At 43.3% G+C, this 21,592-nt stretch overlaps 1 protein-coding gene across 7 annotated transcripts in view; it reads left to right on the top strand.

The window, feature by feature from the left end:
* The window catches only part of ano1a (anoctamin 1, calcium activated chloride channel a), a 111,940-nt gene that overhangs the window by 19,377 nt on the left and 70,971 nt on the right, over window positions 1–21,592 (top strand). For all 7 annotated transcript variants that reach the window (XM_077594579.1, XM_077594588.1, XM_077594561.1 and 4 more), the window contains 7 exons: window positions 6,411–6,737; window positions 9,351–9,449; window positions 9,724–9,875; window positions 16,330–16,384; window positions 16,494–16,551; window positions 20,724–20,779; window positions 20,938–20,979. In XM_077594579.1, the coding sequence (XP_077450705.1) occupies window positions 6,411–6,737; window positions 9,351–9,449; window positions 9,724–9,875; window positions 16,330–16,384; window positions 16,494–16,551; window positions 20,724–20,779; window positions 20,938–20,979 (789 nt within the window). The remainder of the gene's footprint in view (window positions 1–6,410; window positions 6,738–9,350; window positions 9,450–9,723; window positions 9,876–16,329; window positions 16,385–16,493; window positions 16,552–20,723; window positions 20,780–20,937; window positions 20,980–21,592) is intronic.

The following is a 21,592-nucleotide window of genomic DNA, read 5'->3' as shown; positions in this document are numbered from 1 at the left end:
ATGGGCAACAGAAGTTGCAATTACAGGGGTGTCTAATCTTTTCAAGTAAGAAAACTTGCATAATTGGTGGTTGACTAAATACTTATTTGCCCCACTATATATATATATATATATATATATATATATATATATATATACATATATATATATACATATATATATATATATATATATATATATATATATATATATATATACATATATATATATATATATATATATATATATATATATATATATATATCAGTGGCGGGCGGTGCATTTTCTGGTAGCGCCTTCAACGTATCAATCCAACCCTCAAAAACTATTTTATGGCTATAAAACCTCTACTGCAGCTACAGCTGTGACACATAAAAAATAATCAATAAATTAATGCACAAAAATGGGGTAAAATCCACTTCCTAGCAGCATTTCATGATTAATACAAATACTGGAGCTTTTCAGACATTAAAACCAGGCCAGGGGGTGATTTTCCCGGGAAAAGACAGCGATGAACGTCAATGGCGTACGGGCAAACATTGCCCGAAAATGGGGTAAAATCCAGCCAAAAACAGCATTTATTGATTAAATACAAATACTGGAGCTTTTTAGACATCAGAACCGGGCCCGGAGTATCATTTCCCCAATAAAAAGACAGCGATGAACGTCGATACGTCCGTACGTGAAATGACAAAAAATGCACTAAAATTAGATAAAATCCACTTCCTATCATCATTTATTGATTGAATACAAATACTGGAGCTTTTGAGACCTTACAACCAGGCCAGGGGGGTGATTTTTCCCAGGAAAAGACAGCGATTTACGTCAATGGTGAAACGCCAAAATTTAAACTGGGGTAAAACCCACTTCCTAGCACCATTTTGTGATTAAATACAAACACTGGAGCTTAAATACAAACACTGGAGCTTTTCAGATATCAGAACTTGGCCCACAATTGAAATATTATTTAGGAATATAGCCATATTTGTAATTTTACTCACCAAAAATCCTTTTTACACAATATCCATCCTCCTTTCTTTCTTCCTTCTTTCCTATCGCCATCGAAGCTAATGATGAAAGTCGAGCCTGTCCTGTCATATTTCTGGCATAGTCCGTTTTGAAAATGGCTTTAAATCAAAACAACAATATACTATTTGCTTGTGGAGCTAAGTTAGCGCGCTGAAAGTGCCCCACACACCATTTTCCCGGCTGTAACAGGCTTGCTAGCTTCGGAGTTGACCGCCCTTTCTTAATGATGTCCATTTTTTTCATTTCTTTGTGAGCAAACAGAATCTATTTGTTTTTGCTTCTGTCATAGTGGGTGGAGTTTGCGATCTCGGCTGCCTCGGTACTGCTTTGGCCCGCCTACTAGCCAATCATAGTTTGTGAAAGCAATGACATGTCCCAGCCAGCAAAATGCTAACGCCTATGAAAAATCATTGTGGGGTTGCCAACTCAAAATCTGATTGGTTAAAAGCAACAGTCTAGTTTAATGCAGCAGAGCCCGCAAGAACTGATTGTGCAGGCTTTGAGGCAGATCTGATCTGGCAACAAATAATGGCTGAAATGTGATTGGTTAAATGCTTCAATATGAAAACACACATTTGGAAGCAGTGCAACCAGGTGGAAAAGCAATGAAAGGAAGCTAAGAGACCATTTGGAATAATAAGTACGTATTGATGGACAAAATATAATATGATTCAGATATTTCTTAGGCCAGCAGAGAAGGCCTTGAAGGCCCTGACGGCCCGCCACTGATATATATATATATATATATATATATATATATACCGTATTTTCACGACTATTTGGCGCATCGTATTTTACGCCGCAGTGTCAGTAACGAGTGCTATTTCTGTATTTTAGACACACAAAGCACGCACCATTTCATTAGACGCATATATATTATATATTATATATGGATGAACCTCGAAACGCAATAGCGCTGGCTACCGGAAGCAGCTTATTTCCGGGTTCCGGTGCGCAGTGACTGCTGGGAAATATAGTTCTTGCGCGCAACACCCACACGCTAAAAACACGCTTTAAAAAGGCAACGGAAGCAAAACTGAGTTCGGTTGTACTTTATTTAGACATTTCACAACTTACTCACGTCATCATCACACACAAATCCATCAAAGTCCTCATTTTCTGTGTCCGAATTAAACAATTGCCCAAATGAGTCTTCCAAAACGCTGGGTCCCGCGGTTGTAGTTCTTAAGCCTCCGGGAATGACGGCAAGCTCCGAGTTATTATATATAATATATATACATAGTTCACAGTCTAGCTTTGAATGCTCTGTTGACGCCAACATTTAGCGGCAGGATTTCTTTTGTAAATACAGCCGAAATGACGGCCAGCACCAAATTTGTGTGGTCGCCATCATACTAACTGTATTGAAGAACTGGGTGTATTAAGAACTCTATATCCCAGCAGTCACTGCGCAGTACTTTATCTACGGGAAAATAGTAGAGTAGGGGGCTGGTTTCCGTAGTTGTCCTATCGACTGATTAATTTTATTTTATCGTGATAACAATTTTAGTATTGGTCCATATATAAAGCGCACTGGATTATACGGCACCCTGTCTATTTTGGAGATTTTTTTTTACTTTTATGCACGCCTTATAGTCGTGAAAATACGGTATATATATATATATATATATATATATATATATATATATATATATATATATATATATATATATATATATTGACAGTTGCTCCTTCCTGAGTACTCTCAGAAAATGTAGCATCTGCTGCGCCTTTCTGATGAGTGCTGTGGTGTTTGCCGCCCAAGTGAGATCATGTAGACTCCTAGGAATTTGAAAGTCTCTACTTGCTCCACACGTTTGCTTTTAATATACAGGGGCGACGGAGCAGCCTTGTTCTGTCGCAAGTCCAGGATGAATTCTCTGGTTTTGGAGACGTTCAGCGCCAAGTTGTTGAGAGCGCACCACTTGCTGAGTCTGAGGACCTCATCTCTCTAGGCTGTCTCATTCTCCCCGGCTATCATCCCACCACCGTTGCATCGTCTGCAAATGTTACAATGATTTTCTCAGGGTGCGTGGGTCTGCAGTCGTGTGTGTAGAGCGAGTAGAGGAGTGGACTCAGTACACAGCCTTGGGGCGAGCCGGTGCTGAGTGTTCGGGCAGGTGACAGGTGGCGACCCAGCTTTACGTGCTGGGGTCGGTTGGTCAGGAAGTCTTCAATACAGGAGCATGTGGAAGGCGGGATCCCCAAGTTGGCTAACTTGGGGATAAGAATGTGCGGTCTTATGGTGTTAAAGCAGGGGTCACCAAACTACGGCCCGCGGGCACATTTGGACCGGCCCTCTGAACAATACCAGAGACGCTATCGGATTTTTTTCCTATTTGGCCTTGAAGACTGGGACGTTTTACTCTTGTGTTTTGTTCATTGCACCCCTGCTGAGCCCACAAATCATCCCAGTGAAGCGGGCCTTCGCATTGCTCCTTTGGTGACACGCGCGGGGAGAGTGTTTGCCTTTGATGCATGTGGGCACTTCCACCGTTGCATGCGTGAGCAGAGTGTTAGCGAGACATCTGGACGATCGCAGGTGAGGGCGGAGCCCTGGTACCATCGCTATTGCGATGCTATTCAAGCATATAAAAACTGTGCAACCTGAACCTGTTTGAGAACGGAATAATGGCGAAAAGGTTAGTTAAGAGAAAAAATGATTCAGAATGCAGGGTATTTAACCTGCAGTGGACAAACGATTATTTTTTTGTTCAATGCAAAGAAAAGGCTGTTTGTCTCATCTGTCAAGAGACGGTGGCAGTATTCAAAGAATACAATCTTCGCCGGCACTATGAATCCCGTCACAAAGACAAGTACGATAGCGTGCAAGGCCAAATACGAGCAGACAAACTCTCAAAGCGAAAAGTTGGACTATTATCTCAGCAGACTACATTTCTACGTCAAGCTCAGCTGAAGCAGGCATCCGTTCGGGCCAGCTTTCGGGTTGCTAAACTGATAGCAAGCAACGGTAAGCCTTTCACTGACAGAGAGTTTTTTAAGAAATGTATGGATGTTGTCGTGGAGGAAGTGTGTCCCGAGAAGAAAGATGCATTTAATGCCGTAAGTCTGTCGGCGAGTACAATCACGAGACGCGTTGAAGAAATCTGGAGTAATGTATATGCCCAGCTGCAGCAGAAGACGAAAGAATTTGACTTTTTTTCATTAGCACTGGATGAAAGCACGGACGTGCAAGACACAGCGCAACTGCTCATTTTTATTCGTGGAGTTAGCGCAAACTTTGAGATATGCAAGGATCTGGCAGCCCTCCAAAGTCTCAAAGGGACCACAACGAGAGAGGATATTTTTGACAAAGTGTGCCAAACCATGGAGAAGTTGGACCTGGACTGGTCAAAGCTGGCTAGCATCACGACTGACGGGGCTCCTAGCATGGTGGGCGAAACTCGCGGTTTAATAGGACGCATGAACCGGGAGTTGGAAAAAAGGGGTCTCACCGCCCGGCTACGAGTCCACTGCCTAATTCACCAGCAAGCACTGTGCTGCAAAGTGTTGACGTGGGATTCTGTAATGAAGGTTGTGGTGTCGTGCATAAACTTCGTCAGGGCAAAGGGAGAAGAGTGTGCATGGCACAACAGAAAGTTAATGTTCCATGGCTTTTTTTCTATGAAGAACCCAGAGAGAGTTATTTAGATATTATTTATTTCATAAATAGTGTTATTTATTTCCTGTTTTTTCTGTGAAGAACTCAGAGAGGGTTATTTAGTTATTATTTATTTTATTAATATTGTTATTATTTGTTTCCTGACTTTTTCTGTAAAGAACCTGGAAAGGGTTATTTGGTTATGTGTGGCTTTCTGGAAAACAATAAATTTTTTAAGCTTCCCTACGATCGTCACACTTCTGTTACAAACTGACACCGGCCCCCCATCAGAGAAGGGAAAAGTTATGTGGCCCTCACAGGAAAAAGTTTGGGGACCCCTGTGTTAAAGGCTGAGCTGTAGTCGATGAAAACCATTCTGACATACCTCCCTCTTTTCTCAAGGTGGCTCAGTGCAGCGTGGAGGGCGGTTGTTATTGCATCTTTGATGGATCTGTTTGACCGATATGAGAACTGATGTGGGTCGTAGATGAGGGAAAGACAGGCGTTGATGTCTTTCAGTACCAATTTTTCAAAGCACTTAGTAATGATTGGTGTGAGAGCTACTGAGGTGGTGGCCCAGATTGTTAGTGGGTGACTTCTTGGGTACTGGGATGATGGTGGCCGATTTCAGACATGCTGGGACGGAGGCTTGTTCCAGTGAAAGGTTGGAAATGTCCGTGAAGATCTGCACCTCAGTCAACATGAATTGGACGTTTACCGCCGTCAATGGCAGCGTATTGATAATGTGTTTAATTTGGGACAATAATAGTATAAAAGAGGCAAGTTTGTCTATAGTGTAGACAAACTTGCCTCTTTGGTGGGCAAACTTTTTGACTTGCGGGCCAGAATGGATACTAAAATTTGACAGGGGCCGGCCGGGCCAGGAGCATTTCGACACGCAATTTAATTTATCAAACCTGGGGATTGAAATGTAAGAAAAAAGACACAATTGAAGGTGAAAATTTATTTTCAAATTTACTTTCAACATTAAGAACATATTATTATACAATGAAAGAAAGCAGTCTTTAAATTGAGAGTGATGAGTGGCATGTTGTTCTCCAGGTTACACTCCAACAAAGGTCTAGACTAGTGCGTCCTCTATCGGGGAAACGAGGGTATTGCAGGGCAAAGGGAAATGAATGAGGTCATTGATTTTTACTATAATTTGGACAACGTCGGCGGGCCGGATTAAAAAGCCTAAGGGGCCGTATATGGCCCACGGGCCGTAGTTTGAAAAACATGCACACACGCCAATACGAGCGAATCTGGGAGCGAGCGAGCGAATCCGGCGACGAATAACATGTACACACGCCAATAATATGCAATTTATTGATAATTTTGAAATAAGATATTTAGATATTAATGCTCTTACATTGTCAATGCAATTACAAACTCACTCTCTCTCTCATGATTATAATTTTGAGAGCGAGAGATTACCTGGTTGATCGCTTTCAACAGTAAACTCTCTCTCTCTCTCACGATTATAATTTTGAGAGCGAGCAAATCCGGCGACGAATTGTCCGTTCGACGAAATGTCCGGAGGCAAATCCGTCGACCAAACGTCCGTTCGACAAAACATCCGTTCGACGAAACGTCCGTTCGATGAAACGTCCTTTGGACGAAACGTCCGTTCGTCGAACTGTCCATCGACCAAACATCCGTCGACGAAACGTCCGGGTACCTAATCACAAAAGTGTGTGTGGGGTAAGAAAAGTATAAATGTTAATTGCATGCACAATTACTCAAATTCTTTCTTTTCCTTTCCTTTTCTTTTTCCCTTTTCCTTTCTTTCTTTTGCCAGGCAATGAAAAGTCTTAATGCTGATGACAGAGCGCTATTGTACCCTAAGTTAGGCCCATACTTTGAGGATGGGCAACGGCGAGTCGACTATGTGCTTACTTACCAAATAGCAAAACCCACAAATATTTGGCAAAAATCACCCAAAATGAAAGAGAACAACTTCATCCGCCAAATTCAACGTACTTTGAGCATGAGAGGTAGCCGTGCACCTTTACAGCCAAAAGAAGTCCCAGATATTACCTCCGATGAAGATGACAAGCAAAATAAGCGGGAAGAGTTTGAAAAAAACCTACTAGAGACTGGTTTGGAATTGGAAAAAGCTGACGAGGTAAGAACTTGTTTTAATGAGTTTAAAATTCACATTATGCATTATTGTTATATGTCTGATTCATATATATTAATTACAGATAAAGTATCAAATTGGCATCATTATAAAGGGGAGTGGACATATTATGGAAATTTGCCATTTTGTAGAATTGTTTAATGTATTAATATGCTTGTGTCTCAAATAACTGCCCAGCCATCAAGTGTGACATTAAACATCCATTCATTCATTTTCTCAACCGCCTTATCCTCACTAAGGCTGTGGGGGGTGCTGGAACCTATCCCAGCTGACTCCAGGCCAGAGGCAGGTGACACCCTGAATCGGTGTTCAGCCGATCGCAGGCTGGGTATGAGGAGACGGACAACCATTCATGCCCACACGCATACTTAGGGGCAATTTAGAGCGTCCAATCAGTTGGCTCCTGCTCATTGCTCATTGCCAGTTCCTGCTCTGTTCTCAAGCGTCAAACTCTTGTTCATTGTTCTCAAGGGCCAGTTCCTGCTAGTTGCTCTCAAACACTGTCTCCTACTAGTCGCTCTCAAGTGCCGGCTCCTGCCGGTTCCTCTCAAGCATCGTCTCCTGAACATATGTCCAACTCCGCTCCGCCACCCAGCTTCATAACACTTTATATCCATCTTTCAGACACAACCTACTTCTGGTGACCATTGGTGAGGAAGGTATATTGGCCGGTAAATAGCGATACAAAATCTGTTTCGTAGAAGGAATTCCACGTTCTTCCGGCCAACAACCAGGGTCTCAGTTTCGGAGGTTGTGATTCTCAACTAACAGCTTCACACTTAGCTGCGAAACACTAAAGTGAGAGTTGAAGATAGCGTCCTGATAAAGCCAACAGATCCACATTATCTGAAATAGATAGGATGTATTACTGAGTCACTATACCAAACAACCTTCATACCTCAGCTGCACGTGTATAGTCTGTATGTAAAAGTTATTAACATATTAGCTGACAAAGAGCACCATTGGTGGAGTACAACCTTTGTTGGAAACAAAACTTTGTTTACTGCCAGCAGTGAGGCCCAAACCCTTAGACCAGCCGTACAGTGACTGAGCCGCTCACATGAGGGGACCCGATACCCTATATTCCCAGAACACTCCCCACAGGAAGCCTTAAACACGTGATCGAAGTTGAGTCCAGAAAACAAGTGGTGACTGTTTGGGTGAAATTTTATGCCTTAACGAGTATCTTGCTGGGGGTGTGAAATTATGCTGAATATTGAGTAGTGAGGTAGAGCCTTCGTCCTATTCACATAAATATGGCAGTTGTGCTATGTAAACCTCTACCTACAATTTCATTACATAGTTAGTATTGTTGTAAATTCAACGTACAATGGGGCCCAACAAAGGATTTGGCAGATACCGAACAATTTGGAAAGATGAGAGAGCCTTGTTTCTACTGAGCAGTGCAGTACAGGTCAGGTAGTATTGCATAAAGTTTCCGTGCCATGTCCTAGAAATGTAATGCGTTTCCATCGCCAAAGTTTTACCATTTGGCTAGGTGGAGGATGTTGGCAGTTGCATTAGTTTGACGTAATGTAACTTCTGCTGAGACTGACAGATTTCAATTGACGAGTGTCTGGAGTGGCAGCCCTCACATCCAAATACGCTGCCTGACTTGCAACCTTTGCAGCCCACAGTTTCAAAGCTTTTATTATTTTGGGGCCCCCATAGTGAAGAATCACTCCCGTTGATCAATATGTAAATACTATAATTTGAGCATAACACAAAAATCTCTCTCATCTCATTTTCTGAACCGCTTTATCCTCATTAGGGTTGCAGGGGGTGCTGGAGCCAATCCCAGCTGTCTCCGGGCTAGAGGCGGTGGACACCGTGAATCGGTGGCCAGCCGATCGCAGGGCAGAAGGAGACGGACAACAATGCACACTCACACCCATACCTAGGGGCAATTTAGAGTGTCCAATCAGCCTACCATGCATGTCTTTGGAATGTGGGAGGAAACTGGAGTACCTGGAGATAACCCACACAGGCCTGGGGAGAACATGCAAACTCCATACAGGTGGACCGACCTGGACTTGAATCCAGGATCCCAGAGCTGTGAGGCCGACGCGCTAACCACTCGCTCCACCGGGCCGGCCCATTTCAAATTGTGTACGGCATATAACAATTTTTGTACAGAATTTTTTTTTGTAGGTTTTTTTTGTAAAACCGTTCTCGTTTTACCTATTTTACCTGCTAATATTGTCATGCTTTAAGCATGATATGCCCACCCGCATTCCCCTTTCACACGTCCGCTTTTGCACTATATAAATATAGCGCATCAGCAAGCAATGTACCCAGACAGTCAAGCTGTCAGCATCATACAGTGACCTCTACAGAATCTTGAATTTAGTGCACACTGATTGGGCACCCTCTCCACTTTGGAGAAAATTTGAGACTTTTTAATGCGCTCTATGTGACTAAATATGTGCCACGTTGCATTTCTACAATTTTTTACGCTTAATTAAGGGAATTGCAATCATTAATATGGGGAACAATTGGCGGAGGTTGACAGTTATGATAATATAAGACAGTAAAAATATACGTTCGTCTTGCAAATGTCACTGATTTTGAAATCAATTCCTTTGAAAATCTAAACAGTGTAAAATCGCCGGAATTGGGTTTTTGAAGATCCATGCCCCTTGGGCTGTTCTGTGTCGGGAAGCAGAGTTCATGAAGCTCAAGATGCCAACAAACAAGGTAGACACAAATAAGTCCATTTGCAATTGTTTATGCAAGCACCGATTTCGATCCTTATACATGAGTGTGTTTTGTTTCTTCGTTCTTGGTTATGTCCGATTATTATTATTATTATTATTGTTGGCTGGTTATCACATTACTCAGATTTCACCTTTTATCAGTCTTCAGAATTCAGCATGAATAAATTGTAAAATCAGGGGACTTATATGTAAATTCATGAATAATGAAAAAATGTTGTTGCTAAAGTTACATAACTCTTATCGTATCCTTGTAGGTTTTTGAAGTAAAACAAGCAAGTAATATTGTTGAAAAGATCCGGATGTTCATTCATAAAGTCACATCTCCTTTGCACCCAAAAGTGAACACCAACAAGCAAGAAAGTGTGAAATCACTCTGCCACCCTTTTTCAACAAAGAAAAAGCACCTGTGAGTAAAAGTTTCAGTTGTATTAAAATACTGAGAACATCTACAATAACATTTGGTTTAAAAACTGTGAGAAGTCAGAATTACTCAATTATTAGATTGGGCAAAAGAAAAAAAACAGCAACATTTTAATGAATGAAAACATTGCAAAACATCGAATAAAAATGAAAATGAAAGTGTCAAATGTCTGTCAGTAAACTTGGTTCGTGTCTGTCGGCAAGTAGCTTGTTTCCTATGTCCACAAAACTCATTATGGGGTTGTGGAGTTCTCGCATGTTATCGTAATAACTGCGGGCCATGGAGGCAACAGTGAGAGAGACCCGGAGTCCGGAGACAGGGAGTGGGCCAATGAACTGAATCAGTTCTTTAACAGATTCAGTCCTGCCCCTACTCCCCTGACCCCCCACACCAGAAGCAACTCTCCCCCCTCGTTCTCCTCCTCCTCCTCTTCCTCCCCCTCTTCCACCGGTCTCTGTTTTACTGTCGATCAGGTGATAAAACAGCTAAAGAAGATCGAGGCAAGGAAGGCTACCGGTCCAGACGGCCTCAACTCCAGACTACTGAGAGAGTGTGCGGATCAGCTTGGCAAAGTGATTCTGCATATTTTCAACCTCAACCTCAGTCTGCAGAAGGTCCCCACCTTGTGGAAAACTTCCTGTGTGGTCCCAGTTCCAAAGACTGCTAACCCCAGGGAGCCAAACCACTTCAGGCCGGTAGCATTAACCTTATCACCTGATCAAGACATTGGAGAGAATCATCCTCAATCACCTCAGCCCCCTGATGAATGCAGAGCTGGACCCTCTGCAGTTCGCCTATCATCCAGGCATTGGTGTGGAAGATGCTACCACCTACCTGATGCACAGGTCTCTTTCACACCTGGAGAACACTGGAAGCACGCTGAGAATGTTTTTTGACCTCCAGTGCGTTCAAAACCATTTAGTCGGTCCTACTGAGAGGGAAACTGGAAGAGGCTGGAGTAAGGAACCACCTAGCCGCATGGATCATCGACTTCTTCACTGACAGACCACAATATTTGAGACTCCAGGACTGTACGTCTGATGTGGTAGCTTGCACCACGGGGGCCCCACAAGGCACAGTGCTCTCCCCACTCATCTTCTCCCTCTACACATCAGACTTCAAACATAATACAGACACCTGCCACCTCCAGAAGTCCTCTGACGACACGGCTATTGTTGGACGAGTGACGGACGGGAACGACCTGGAGTACAGGGGAGTCATCACAGCCTTTGTTGACTGGTGTAGGCAAAACCACCTCTACATCAACACCAGGAATACAAAAGAAATGGTCATCGATTTTCGGAAGAATCCTCAACAGACCACTCAGGTGAACATCCAAGATGGCACCGTTCAAGTGGCAGCCAGTGGCGGTAGCTCTGTCCACTCTTGCTCGTTTTTGTGTTTTTGCTGCTTTTCTCTCTTAATGATTTGATTTGGTGATTCTTAATGATCCCATTTACTTTGATTTGCTTTGTACTTTGTGCTTTTGCTTTGTTGTTCTGTCTAATCACCCTCTTGCTACTGTCACAATGAAATTTCCCAAATACGGGATGAATAAAGTTATCCAATCCAATCCAATAAAACGCACCGTGTGATAGGGCGCAGTCTCATTTGGGGGTGTATTTTCTGTTTTTGTCAATAGATTGGGTGCTTCTTCAGAAAAGGCGCTAGCATGACACTAGGCTAGCGTATGTTATGCTAGCCGCTAGTGTACCTATGTTATAGTAGCTGCCAGCATATGTTATGCTATCCGCTAACGTATGTTATGCTAGCTGCTAGCGTAAGTTAGGCTAGCCGCTATCGTGTTTTTTTTAAGGACAGCACGAGCAAAACTAAGTTTGATAATGCTTTATTAAGGTAAAAGGTACACTGATATAAAGAGTTCGGCGTTCAACATGCTAGGCTCCAATGTCAGTCAGGGTTGTGTATTCTGGGAACTTGATTCCAGCTTTGGAAAAGCTCGAACAACAGTGCTTGCCGACACTTGAGCCCAGTCATCCACAATCCAATTTAACTCGTGTCATGCATCACACCCAAGCCTTTGATTCTCCTTGCTGTTATATCAGCATCGACAATTCATTCCCAATCATCACGTAACTCGTGCGAAACTGCCTGCCCGAACTACTACGTTGGCCATCCGATAGCAATCCATTAGCAAAGCTGTTAAATTGTGTTCGATCCATGGCTTCAGTCCATTTTCCAAGCGTTCACACCCGCATTCTATTGTCATTCATGTCAGGCATTTCCTCTGTATAGCTCAAATATGCTGTTTTGAGTATTGAGAGTGTTTTTGAGGGTTAAGAGCGCTGCGAGCACACAGATATCAGATCCCTTGCCACTCCCCTGGGATGTTTTGAATGGATTTACCCTAATGCTTGGAATGCACGGGGAGGCTATTTTTAGGGTGAACGTCTGCTTGGTTGATCGTAACATGCCGGCAAGAAATAAAACCAGTCACTCAAGCGGTCAGGGCCATACAAAAATTGAATTTAGTGCACAGACAAGGCGCACCGACCGTTTGGGCGCATCGACCATTTTAGAGAAAATTTTAGACTTTTAATTGCGCTCTATAGGTGTGAAAATATGGTAAGTTAAAAGTACACGCGTGCAAAATCGAGTTGCTAATAATACTACTAATACCGTATTTACTTGCATATAATCCGCCTGCGCGTATAAGCCGCACCCTGAAAATTGCCATAAATCTTTTTAATTTTACAATTTTTCGCATATAAGCCGTCCCGATTCCCAATTTTCACCTGCATATTCATGGTTTTAATAGGGAGTACAAATGTGTTACTTTGAAGGGAAAATCTTAAGAAAATCATCACAAGTGGTATTTCTGAGATACTGTATGAATCAAAAGCACATTATTAGGGTCAATGTCACAAAAGAAGTTAATATGCCTGTCTTTGTAAATGCAAAATATCAAATTATTCAATTTGAAAAAAGAAATAAGTCTATCTTGATGAGAACCTGATGCTTTCTAATTACAGAAATTACAACTTTCTTACCAGACGTTTTAGATGTAGTGGCAGCCGTATTGCTTCTAATGTCAAAATATCTAAATTCTTTCGATGGTCCATATTACTCCAATAGTTGTCACTTTCGAACAAGAAATACAACGAAAGAAAATCAAAGTGGAATTTTGTTTTATTTAAAATCAAGGCTATAAGCGTCTCGCCAGTCAGAGCATGTTTAACTAGGTTTAGACTGTGCCCCGAGCGAGCAGTGACGGGAAAGTGAGTTTTTTCACGTTTTATGCAATAAACATGCGTTTTTTTTCTTGAAATTCATAGACGTCAAAATAAATGTTGTTTATCGTTTTATCTGTTTATCTTTTCTCTATTTTGAAATAAAAGAAAGTATCGGCCGCATTCGCTTGCGTCATGACGTCATGGCGCCATTTTCCAACAGCATCAAACTTTGACTTCACTATTATAGTTCAATCAGCTCCATTTGGAGCTTGGTTGGTACTTTTTTGCCACATCCATTGCAAAGGGATTACTAAGAAGTTCAAATCTAAGTTTCTGGACATGAAAGTCGCCAAATCGCCAGCTAAACTCAGTGCCGAACGTTGAACTTTTCAGCAAACTGTGCACACGCGACAGTAGAGATCTGCATTTTTATGGTTTGTTACGGTGAGGCGAGTGCGCTAGCCAATCATCCACTGGGCCGCCCACAGATATGTGATTGATCAAAAATATCTTTCTTAACCAAACAAACATGCATCAACGCGCCGAGTTATGTCGTCATTCATATAGGCAAGTGGCATGTTACTTTGGGGTGCCGGCTTCTAAGTTACGTTCTCTGAAATTTGAAAAAAAAAGTGTATACACTAATCCATTAATTTTCACAGAATATGTAGACCAGACATGGGGATAATCGAAAAAATGCGAAGTAGGATTACCCCTATTATTAAGAGCATATTACATGTTTTCGTGCCTATGCAAAAATAAGAGTACTCAAGTACAATTATCAAGAAGTGTGATCTCCTTTTCTGAACTGCTTTATCCTCATTAGGGCCGCGGGGGGTGCTGGAGTCAATCCCAGCTAGCTCCGGGCCAGAAGCTGGGGACACCCTGAATCGGTGGCCAGCCGATCGCTGGGCACAAGGAGACACAACCATGCACACTCACACCCATACCTAGAGGCAATTTAGAGTGTCAAATCAGACTACCATGCATGTTTTTATAATGTGGGAGGAAACCGGAGTACCTGGAGGAAACCCACACAGGATCGGGGAGAACAGGCAAACTCCACACAGATGGCCATGACCTGGATTTGAACCCAGGATCCCAGAGGCCGACGCGCTAACAACTCGCCCCACCGGGCCGCCCTTTATCAAGAAGTGTATTTATTAAATATTACAGTTACAAATTAGCATATGAAAACACTGAAATGCATTAATATCTAAATCTAATGTACCGTATTTTCTCGCATATAAGCCGCCTCTGCGAATAAGCCGCCTCCGTGCATAGGCCGCACCCTTAAAATTGCGTAAAAATCATTGAATGTTACAATTTCTTTCGTATAATACGTCCCGATTCACAATTTTCACCTCCATATTCATGGCTTTAATAGGAGTACACGTGTTACTTTGAAGGGAAAATCATCGCACATTGTATTTCTGAGACACTGTATGAATCCAAACGATCGTCTGCTGGATTGCACATTATTTGGGTCAATATCATAAGGAAGTTAATATGCCTGTCTTTGTAAATGCAAAATATGAAATTATTAAATTTGAAAAAAAAGTCTATCTTGACAAGAACCTGTTGTTTCTTAATGACAGAAATTACAATTTTCTTACCAGAAGTTTAAGATGTTGTGGCGGCTATATTGGGTCTAATGTCGAAATATCTATTTGTTATTTTTTACAGTCTATTTGTTATTTTTTACAGTCTACAGACGCTCCCCTACTTACGAACGAGTTAGGTGCCGAGCGATTGTTCATAAGTTGAATTTGTTTGTAAGTTGATTCAGTGCTATATTTTGTATTATAATTTATGTTTAAGGCCTATATAAGTATATTGAAGGTTTATATAAGTGCATTTGTATGTTTAAGGCTTGTATAAGTAACACACATTGGTTTGTACTGAAAAAACATTTAATAAAATGGAGAGAATATGTACAGTACTGTATAGAGAGAGAGATTTATGTATTAAAAACTGGCCGAAAGAAGCGATCTAACGACGATTGCACAGTTTTCTTCTTTTTTCATCATAAATGATGCGGTAGCACTGTATGGCATCATTCAATTGATTTGCAAACTTTGTGCAACGTTCAAGATTTGGGTCCTGCTGCTCCATCTTTCTGTTTATAAATGGTACTGACGGTCGAACGATTGAAGTTGTATGCCCGTGAAACAATCACCACTCTCACGCGCATCAAGCAGCTTCGTTATTATTGCCACTCGTTTCAAATGAAATTGCTTGCCTCTTCCTTGCAACTCCCTCAATAGAAGCATTTCGCTTTTTACCAACCATATTCAATAATGGATGCACGAGATATTTAATGATACAAATGAAAAAGGTTCTTTGCCCACTGGAGATACGTTCACGCACTTCCGCATTGCAACGAAGAAGGTAGATGCTGGGTGAGCTGAGCCCTCACAGCGCCAGGCGTATTAGCGGCGGAAAGAAGCACTACTCGGAAAAAAAATACAAAATTGGACTTACGAACATTTTTCGACTTAAACGCAATTTGCAGTCATGTTCGTATGTACCGTTGTTCGTAAGTTGAATGTTCGTAAGTAGGGGAGCGTCTGTATTTGTTATTTTTTACAGTCTATTTGTTATTTTTTAGTCTATTTGTTATTTTTTACAGTCTATTTGTTATTTTTTACAGTCTATTTGTTATTTTTTACAGTCAACGGTTAATATAGCTTGTTCTTGGCCATGTACAAAGACCACACTCCTGTGAGTCTATTTCATGTCTATTTTAAGAAATGTGGTGAAGTTTGTTTCTGTTAATATTTATGCTTCAAGAGTTGAACCAGCCAAAGCGATGCTAATTTTTGTTTGCACTTGAACTATGGATTCCAGGGGTCGGAAACGTATTGCTCCGGAGATGCAGATTGTATGTAGGCATGCTTGAGAGCTTGCCTTCTGAAACTGAGCTTTTTAGCAAGAACTCATCAACTTCTCCTGTTAGCTCATTCTCAGTGGTGACTCAGTAACTTGCTGCCTGTAATAAAGTCAGGCTGAACAGCCACTGCACAATCGGGCAGCCTATCCCAGCTAACTACGGTTACTCTGCATGTTTTTGGGATGTGGGAGGAAACCGGTGGACCCGGAGAAAACCCACGCATGCCCGGGGAGAACATGCAAAGCCCACACACTGAGGACCGGATCGAACCCTTGACTCCAAAACTGTGAGTCCGACACTGGGCTGCCGGGTAGACATCTGAACTGCTATTTGTTTTGACTTTCATCTCTAGATTTGATTTATCTGACCGAGAACATTTCTTTGACAGCAAGACAAGGAGTTCAATAGTAAGTATGATCATCATCATCTAGTTGTAAGAAATTGTAAATTCACTCAAAATATTTTACTTACTATGCAAGCTCACATACCAACATAATGGTTTCCATCCATTGCCAGGTATATGAATTGCTTAAAAGGACAAAATGCACCCAAAAGGACCCAATGTACTCAATGGGTAAGAATTTTTTTCCCTACTACAGTAATACCTTGAATATTGCGGATAATGTACACCAGACATGACCGCGATAAACAAATGGTTAGCACGTCGGCCTCACAGTGGGGGACCTTGGTTCAAATCCAGGTCGGTCCACCTGTGGGGAGTTTGCATGTTCTCCCCTGGCCTGCGTGGGTTTTCTCTGGGTACTCCGGTTTCCTCCCACGTTCCAAAGACATGCATGCTAGGCTGATTGGACAGTCTAAATTGCCCCTATGTATGAGTGTGGGCGTGAATGGTTGTTTGCCTCCTTGTGCCCTGCGATTGGCTGGTCACCAATTCAGGGTGTCCCCCGCCTCTGGCCCGAAGTCAGCTCAGGACAGTCAGGACAGCTCCAGCACCCCCCACGATCCTAGTGAGGTTAAAAATTGTACTCTTTTCGGAGCGGAAAGCATGGTCAGTGGACGTTTAATTGCGGCGACTACGCATGGGTCCATAAAACAGTCATCTCCCCCTGTGTCAGTCAGAGCAGAAACTCTGAAATGATTCTCCCCAAACAGCACTACCCTATGTACTTGCAACCTAATACGTAGTCTCCTGTCGTCCTGATTCTTTTAACAAGCCGCGCTGGGATTCACATGAAGGGGTGAAGTCCTCAGTGGTCTTTGTCCTTTCTCCTCCATTGCGAGAAGCCTTGTGGGGAGTAGATAGAAGCATGGTGGCGCGAGGGCAGCGCGTCACAGGTGGCCACTCGGTGGCCCGTCAAGCCGCAATATAGGCTCACGCCAGCTCATCTCCTCCGCTCTCTGCCAATGAGAGACGTCCCCCCGCCGAGTTACATGGGCTCCCCTCTAGTCGTGTCTGGAAACCGCTCCATGGAGATGCGGCGGCGCCATCCACCCCCGCAGCCGTTGTGGAGCTCTCCGCAGGGGGGTCTCTGACGACTCCAGCGTTCCCCGGCACGCTCTCGCTCGCGCTCCCGTAGACGATTATCCAACCGGGTGGCCACCGACAGGCCTTCCCATTAGGAAGCAGAGCCAGGGAACTCTGGGGTGGACTCTCTTATCTCTAGGGTTGAAATCACTGAGGTGGTTAAAAAGCTCCTTGTTGGCAAGGGCCCGGGGGTGGATGAGATCCGCCCGAAGTTTCTAAAGGCTCCGAATGTTGTGGGGCTGTCTTGCTTGACACGCCTCTGCAACATCGCGTGGACATCGGGGACAGTGCCTCTGGATTGGCAGACCGGCGGGGTGTTTCCCCTTTTTAAAAAGGGGGACCAGAGGGTGTGTTCCAATTACCGGGGAATCACACTCAGCCTCCCCGGCAAGGTGTCTTCCGGGGTACTGGAGAGGAGGGTCCACCGGGAGGTCGAATCTCGGATTTAGAAGGAGCAGTGTGGTTTTCGTCCTGGCTGTGGAACAGTGGATCACCTCTACACCCTCAGCAGGGTCCTCGAGGGGTCATGGGAGTTTGCCCAACCAGTCTTCATGTGCTTTGTGGACTTGGAGAAGGCGTTCGACTGTTTCCCCTGGGCAGTCTTGTGGGGGGCTACTCTGGGAGTATGGGGTTCCGGAACCCCTGTTACGCGGGGTCCGGTCCTTGTATGACCGGTGTCAGAGTCTGGCCTGTGTAGCCGGCAGTAAATCGGATCCGTTTCCAGTGGGGGTTGGACTCCACCAGGGCTGCCCTATGTCACCCATTCTGTTCATCACTTTTATGGACAGAATATTTAGGTGCAGCCGTGGCGTTGAGGGGGTCCGGTTTGGTGGCCTCAGTATTGCATCCCTTCTTTTTGCAGATGATGTGGTTCTGTTGGCTCCATCAGGCCGTGATCTCCAACTCTCGCTGGAACGGTTTGCAACCGAGTATGAAGCGGTCGGGATGAGATTCAGCACCTCCAAATCTGAGACCATGGTCCTCAGTTTGAAAAAAGTAGCATGCCCTCTCCGGGTCAGGGACCAGGTCCTTCCCCAGGTGGAGGAGTTTAAGTATCTTGGGTTCTTGTTCACGAGTGAGGGAAGAATGGAGTGGGAGATCGACAGGCGGATCGGTGCAGCGTCTGCAGTGATGCGGACTCTGCACCGGTCTGTCGTAGTCAAGAGCGAGCTGAGCCAAAAGGCGAAGCTCTCTATTTACTGGTCGGTCTACGTTCCCACCCTCATCTATGGTCACGAGGTGTGGGTCGTAACCGAAAGAACAAGATCCCGGATACAAGCGGCTGAAATGAGTTTCCTCCGCAGGATGTCCGGACTCTCCCTTAGAGATAAGGTGAGAAGCTCGGTCATCCGGGAGGGGCTCGGAGTAGAGCCGCTACTCCTCCGGATCGAGAGGAGCCAGATGAGTTGACTCGGGCATCTGATCAGGATTCCCCCTGGATGCCTACCTCGGGAGGTGTTCCAGGCACATCCCACCGGGAGGAGGCCACAGGGCCGACCTCGGACACGCTGGGGAGACTATGTCTCCCGGCTGGCCCGGGAACGCCTTGGGATACTCCCGGAAGAGCTGAATGAAGTGGCTGAGGAGAGTGAAGTCTGGGCTTCCCTGCTGAAGCTGCTGCCCCTGCGACCCGACTTTGGATAAAGCGGAGGAAAATTAGATGAGATGAGATGGGGTTGCCAAAGCGAATAGCTCCTCCATCTTGGTTTTGTCATCCCGAGCAGCTGGAAGAAAGTCCACGACGAAAGATTCCGCATAGTGCCGCATCGTTAAATCCACATTTCACAGCCAATATTCGAAATTGAATCGTTAAGGCAGCCACTGTCAGATTTCCATGAATAAAGTCCAGCCAGTTCCCAGCTCCTGACCAAGTGATCAAAAACCTTGACAAACTCCGCTTTAAAAGCGTCAAACAAGTCACAGATGGTCGCTCGAGCATTGTTTACTGCAATGGCCCAAGTGGATGCCCTACCGTCGAGAAGACTCATCGGGCGCGATCAACCGAAAAGTTAAGTGACTATTGGTCAAATACCAAGGAGCACTTGTGCAAGAACTTTCTACAATTGCCGGGTTCTCCCTCGTAACGGCGGGGTTGCGGTAAGGTCGGCTCCCAAACAAGCGCCTGTGTGCTCAGAGGAGCTGTAGTGGGCTGGCTGGGTGCCGCAGGGGAGTTAGTCAGTTCCTCCAGGTACTCTACCACTATTCATGTTGACTACTTATCTATGTTGGCTACTTAGATATTTATTATTTATGTATTGATTGTTTATTTATTATTATTTATTGATTGTTTACTTATTATTATGTATTGATTATTTATCTGTTTGTTTTATTACTGTTATTTATGCCCTTCGTGGTGAAGCCTTAAATCTCATACTTGTATAATGACAATAAAAGCATTCAATTCAATTCAGTTCAACCTTCAGCACAGTATAGAAGTTTCTCCTTCCGTCAGAGAAAGGAAAGAAGGATGAAATGCTTAGAAGTGTGAGCAAAAGCCTGTCTTTGGCACCAACGAGCAGGCTTCTTTCCATTATTTTTAACTGTTTGCTGGCACAGTTCATTCTCTAATAATAATAACTGTGCCAGCAAACATTTAAAAATAATGGAAAGAAGCCTGCTCGTTGGTGCCAAAGACAGGCTTTTGCTCACACTTCTAAGCAATTCATCCTTCCTTTCTTGCAAAGTTCATGCTTGCGTTTGTCCATAAAATTAACAAAAACTAATCTAAAAGGCAGGCAGCCCGGCGGAAAAGTGGTAAGCGCGTCAGCCTCACAGTGGGAGACCTGGGTTCAAATCCAGGTCGGTCCACCTGTGTGGAGTTTGCATATTCTCCCCGGGTCTGCGTGGTTTTTCTTTGGGTACTTTGGTTTCCTCCCACATTCCAAAAAACATACATGGTAGGCTGATTGGACACTAAATATCCCCTAACTATGAGTGTGAGAGTGAATGGTTTTGCGTCTCCTCGTGCCCTGCAATCGGCTGGTCACCGATTCAGGGTGTTCCCCGTCTCTGGCCCGAAGTCAGCTGGGATAGGCTCCAGCACTCCCCGCGACCCTAGTGAGGGTAAAGCGGTTCAGAAAATGAATGAATGAATAATCTAAAAGGCCATTTTGCTTGGTACTAACTTATACTGGTTAAGATTTTGACAGCACAAGAAAATTGGCCCACAACATGCAGGCCATTGTTCAACACACTGACAACTCTATTTTTATTGACAACTTGAAATGCCATGTTTTGGATTATAATACTGATTTTCGCAGGTCTTTCCAGTCTGCTTGACAAAGATGTTTATACATCTGCTTATCCTCCTCATGATGTAAGTGTATCACCATCAACTTCTCTGTAGATGTAAAATGTACAACTCTACAGGCCTTATAAACTGCAAATATATCTAGTATTTTAGCCAATGTGTGCCATTTGAGGCCAGGAACTGTCGTGATATAGATTGAATTTAACAGTTTTTGAATGTTACAGGGAGATATAGAGGGTGTCCAAGCTGTACCCAATGACAGAAAGGTAACCAACACCCACGCCGATACATTTAATCAGTTTAATTTTACACTACTCTTTCTTGAGTACAATTTTTCGCTACTGTACCCAATTCTTGGTATAGAGCATTGACAATATGATTGTGATCTTAATCCATTACATGACCACACTCAAAACACAAAGGTTGAATCAAATAAACTAGACACATCTTGTTTGTTGAAGATTTTTCACCTTTAATATGAAAAGATGTTTTGCAGATAATAATAGTTGGATACAAAGAATTAAAGCTCTCAATTAAAATGTTTACTAAAAAGCCTTTTTTTCCAGATCTAACTCTCTTATATTTTAGTATTTTTTTTCTTGTTCTTTCTGTTTTTCTCGTGCAATTTAGCAGCAAGCCCTTGAAAACTTAATTCTGCTAATGTAGTGAAGGATAAAGCTGGTACATTCTATGATTATTGATGCAGCTTTTTGTCAGAAATCAGCTACTAATTGACATATTTGGTGTAACGCATGCCCAGATTGTCATGTATGTAACCACAATAGATAAACAACTTCAGTTGTAGCTAATACATCACACAATTGTATATTTTCATCTTTTCACTGAACATATAATTTAAAATAATATATTGTTACTTTT

This window comes from Stigmatopora argus, chromosome 2 (genome assembly GCF_051989625.1).
Source record: "Stigmatopora argus isolate UIUO_Sarg chromosome 2, RoL_Sarg_1.0, whole genome shotgun sequence".
NCBI lineage: Eukaryota > Metazoa > Chordata > Actinopteri > Syngnathiformes > Syngnathidae > Stigmatopora > Stigmatopora argus.
Note: the sequence above shows the minus strand (reverse complement) of the source record. Positions and strands in the feature narration are given on the sequence as shown.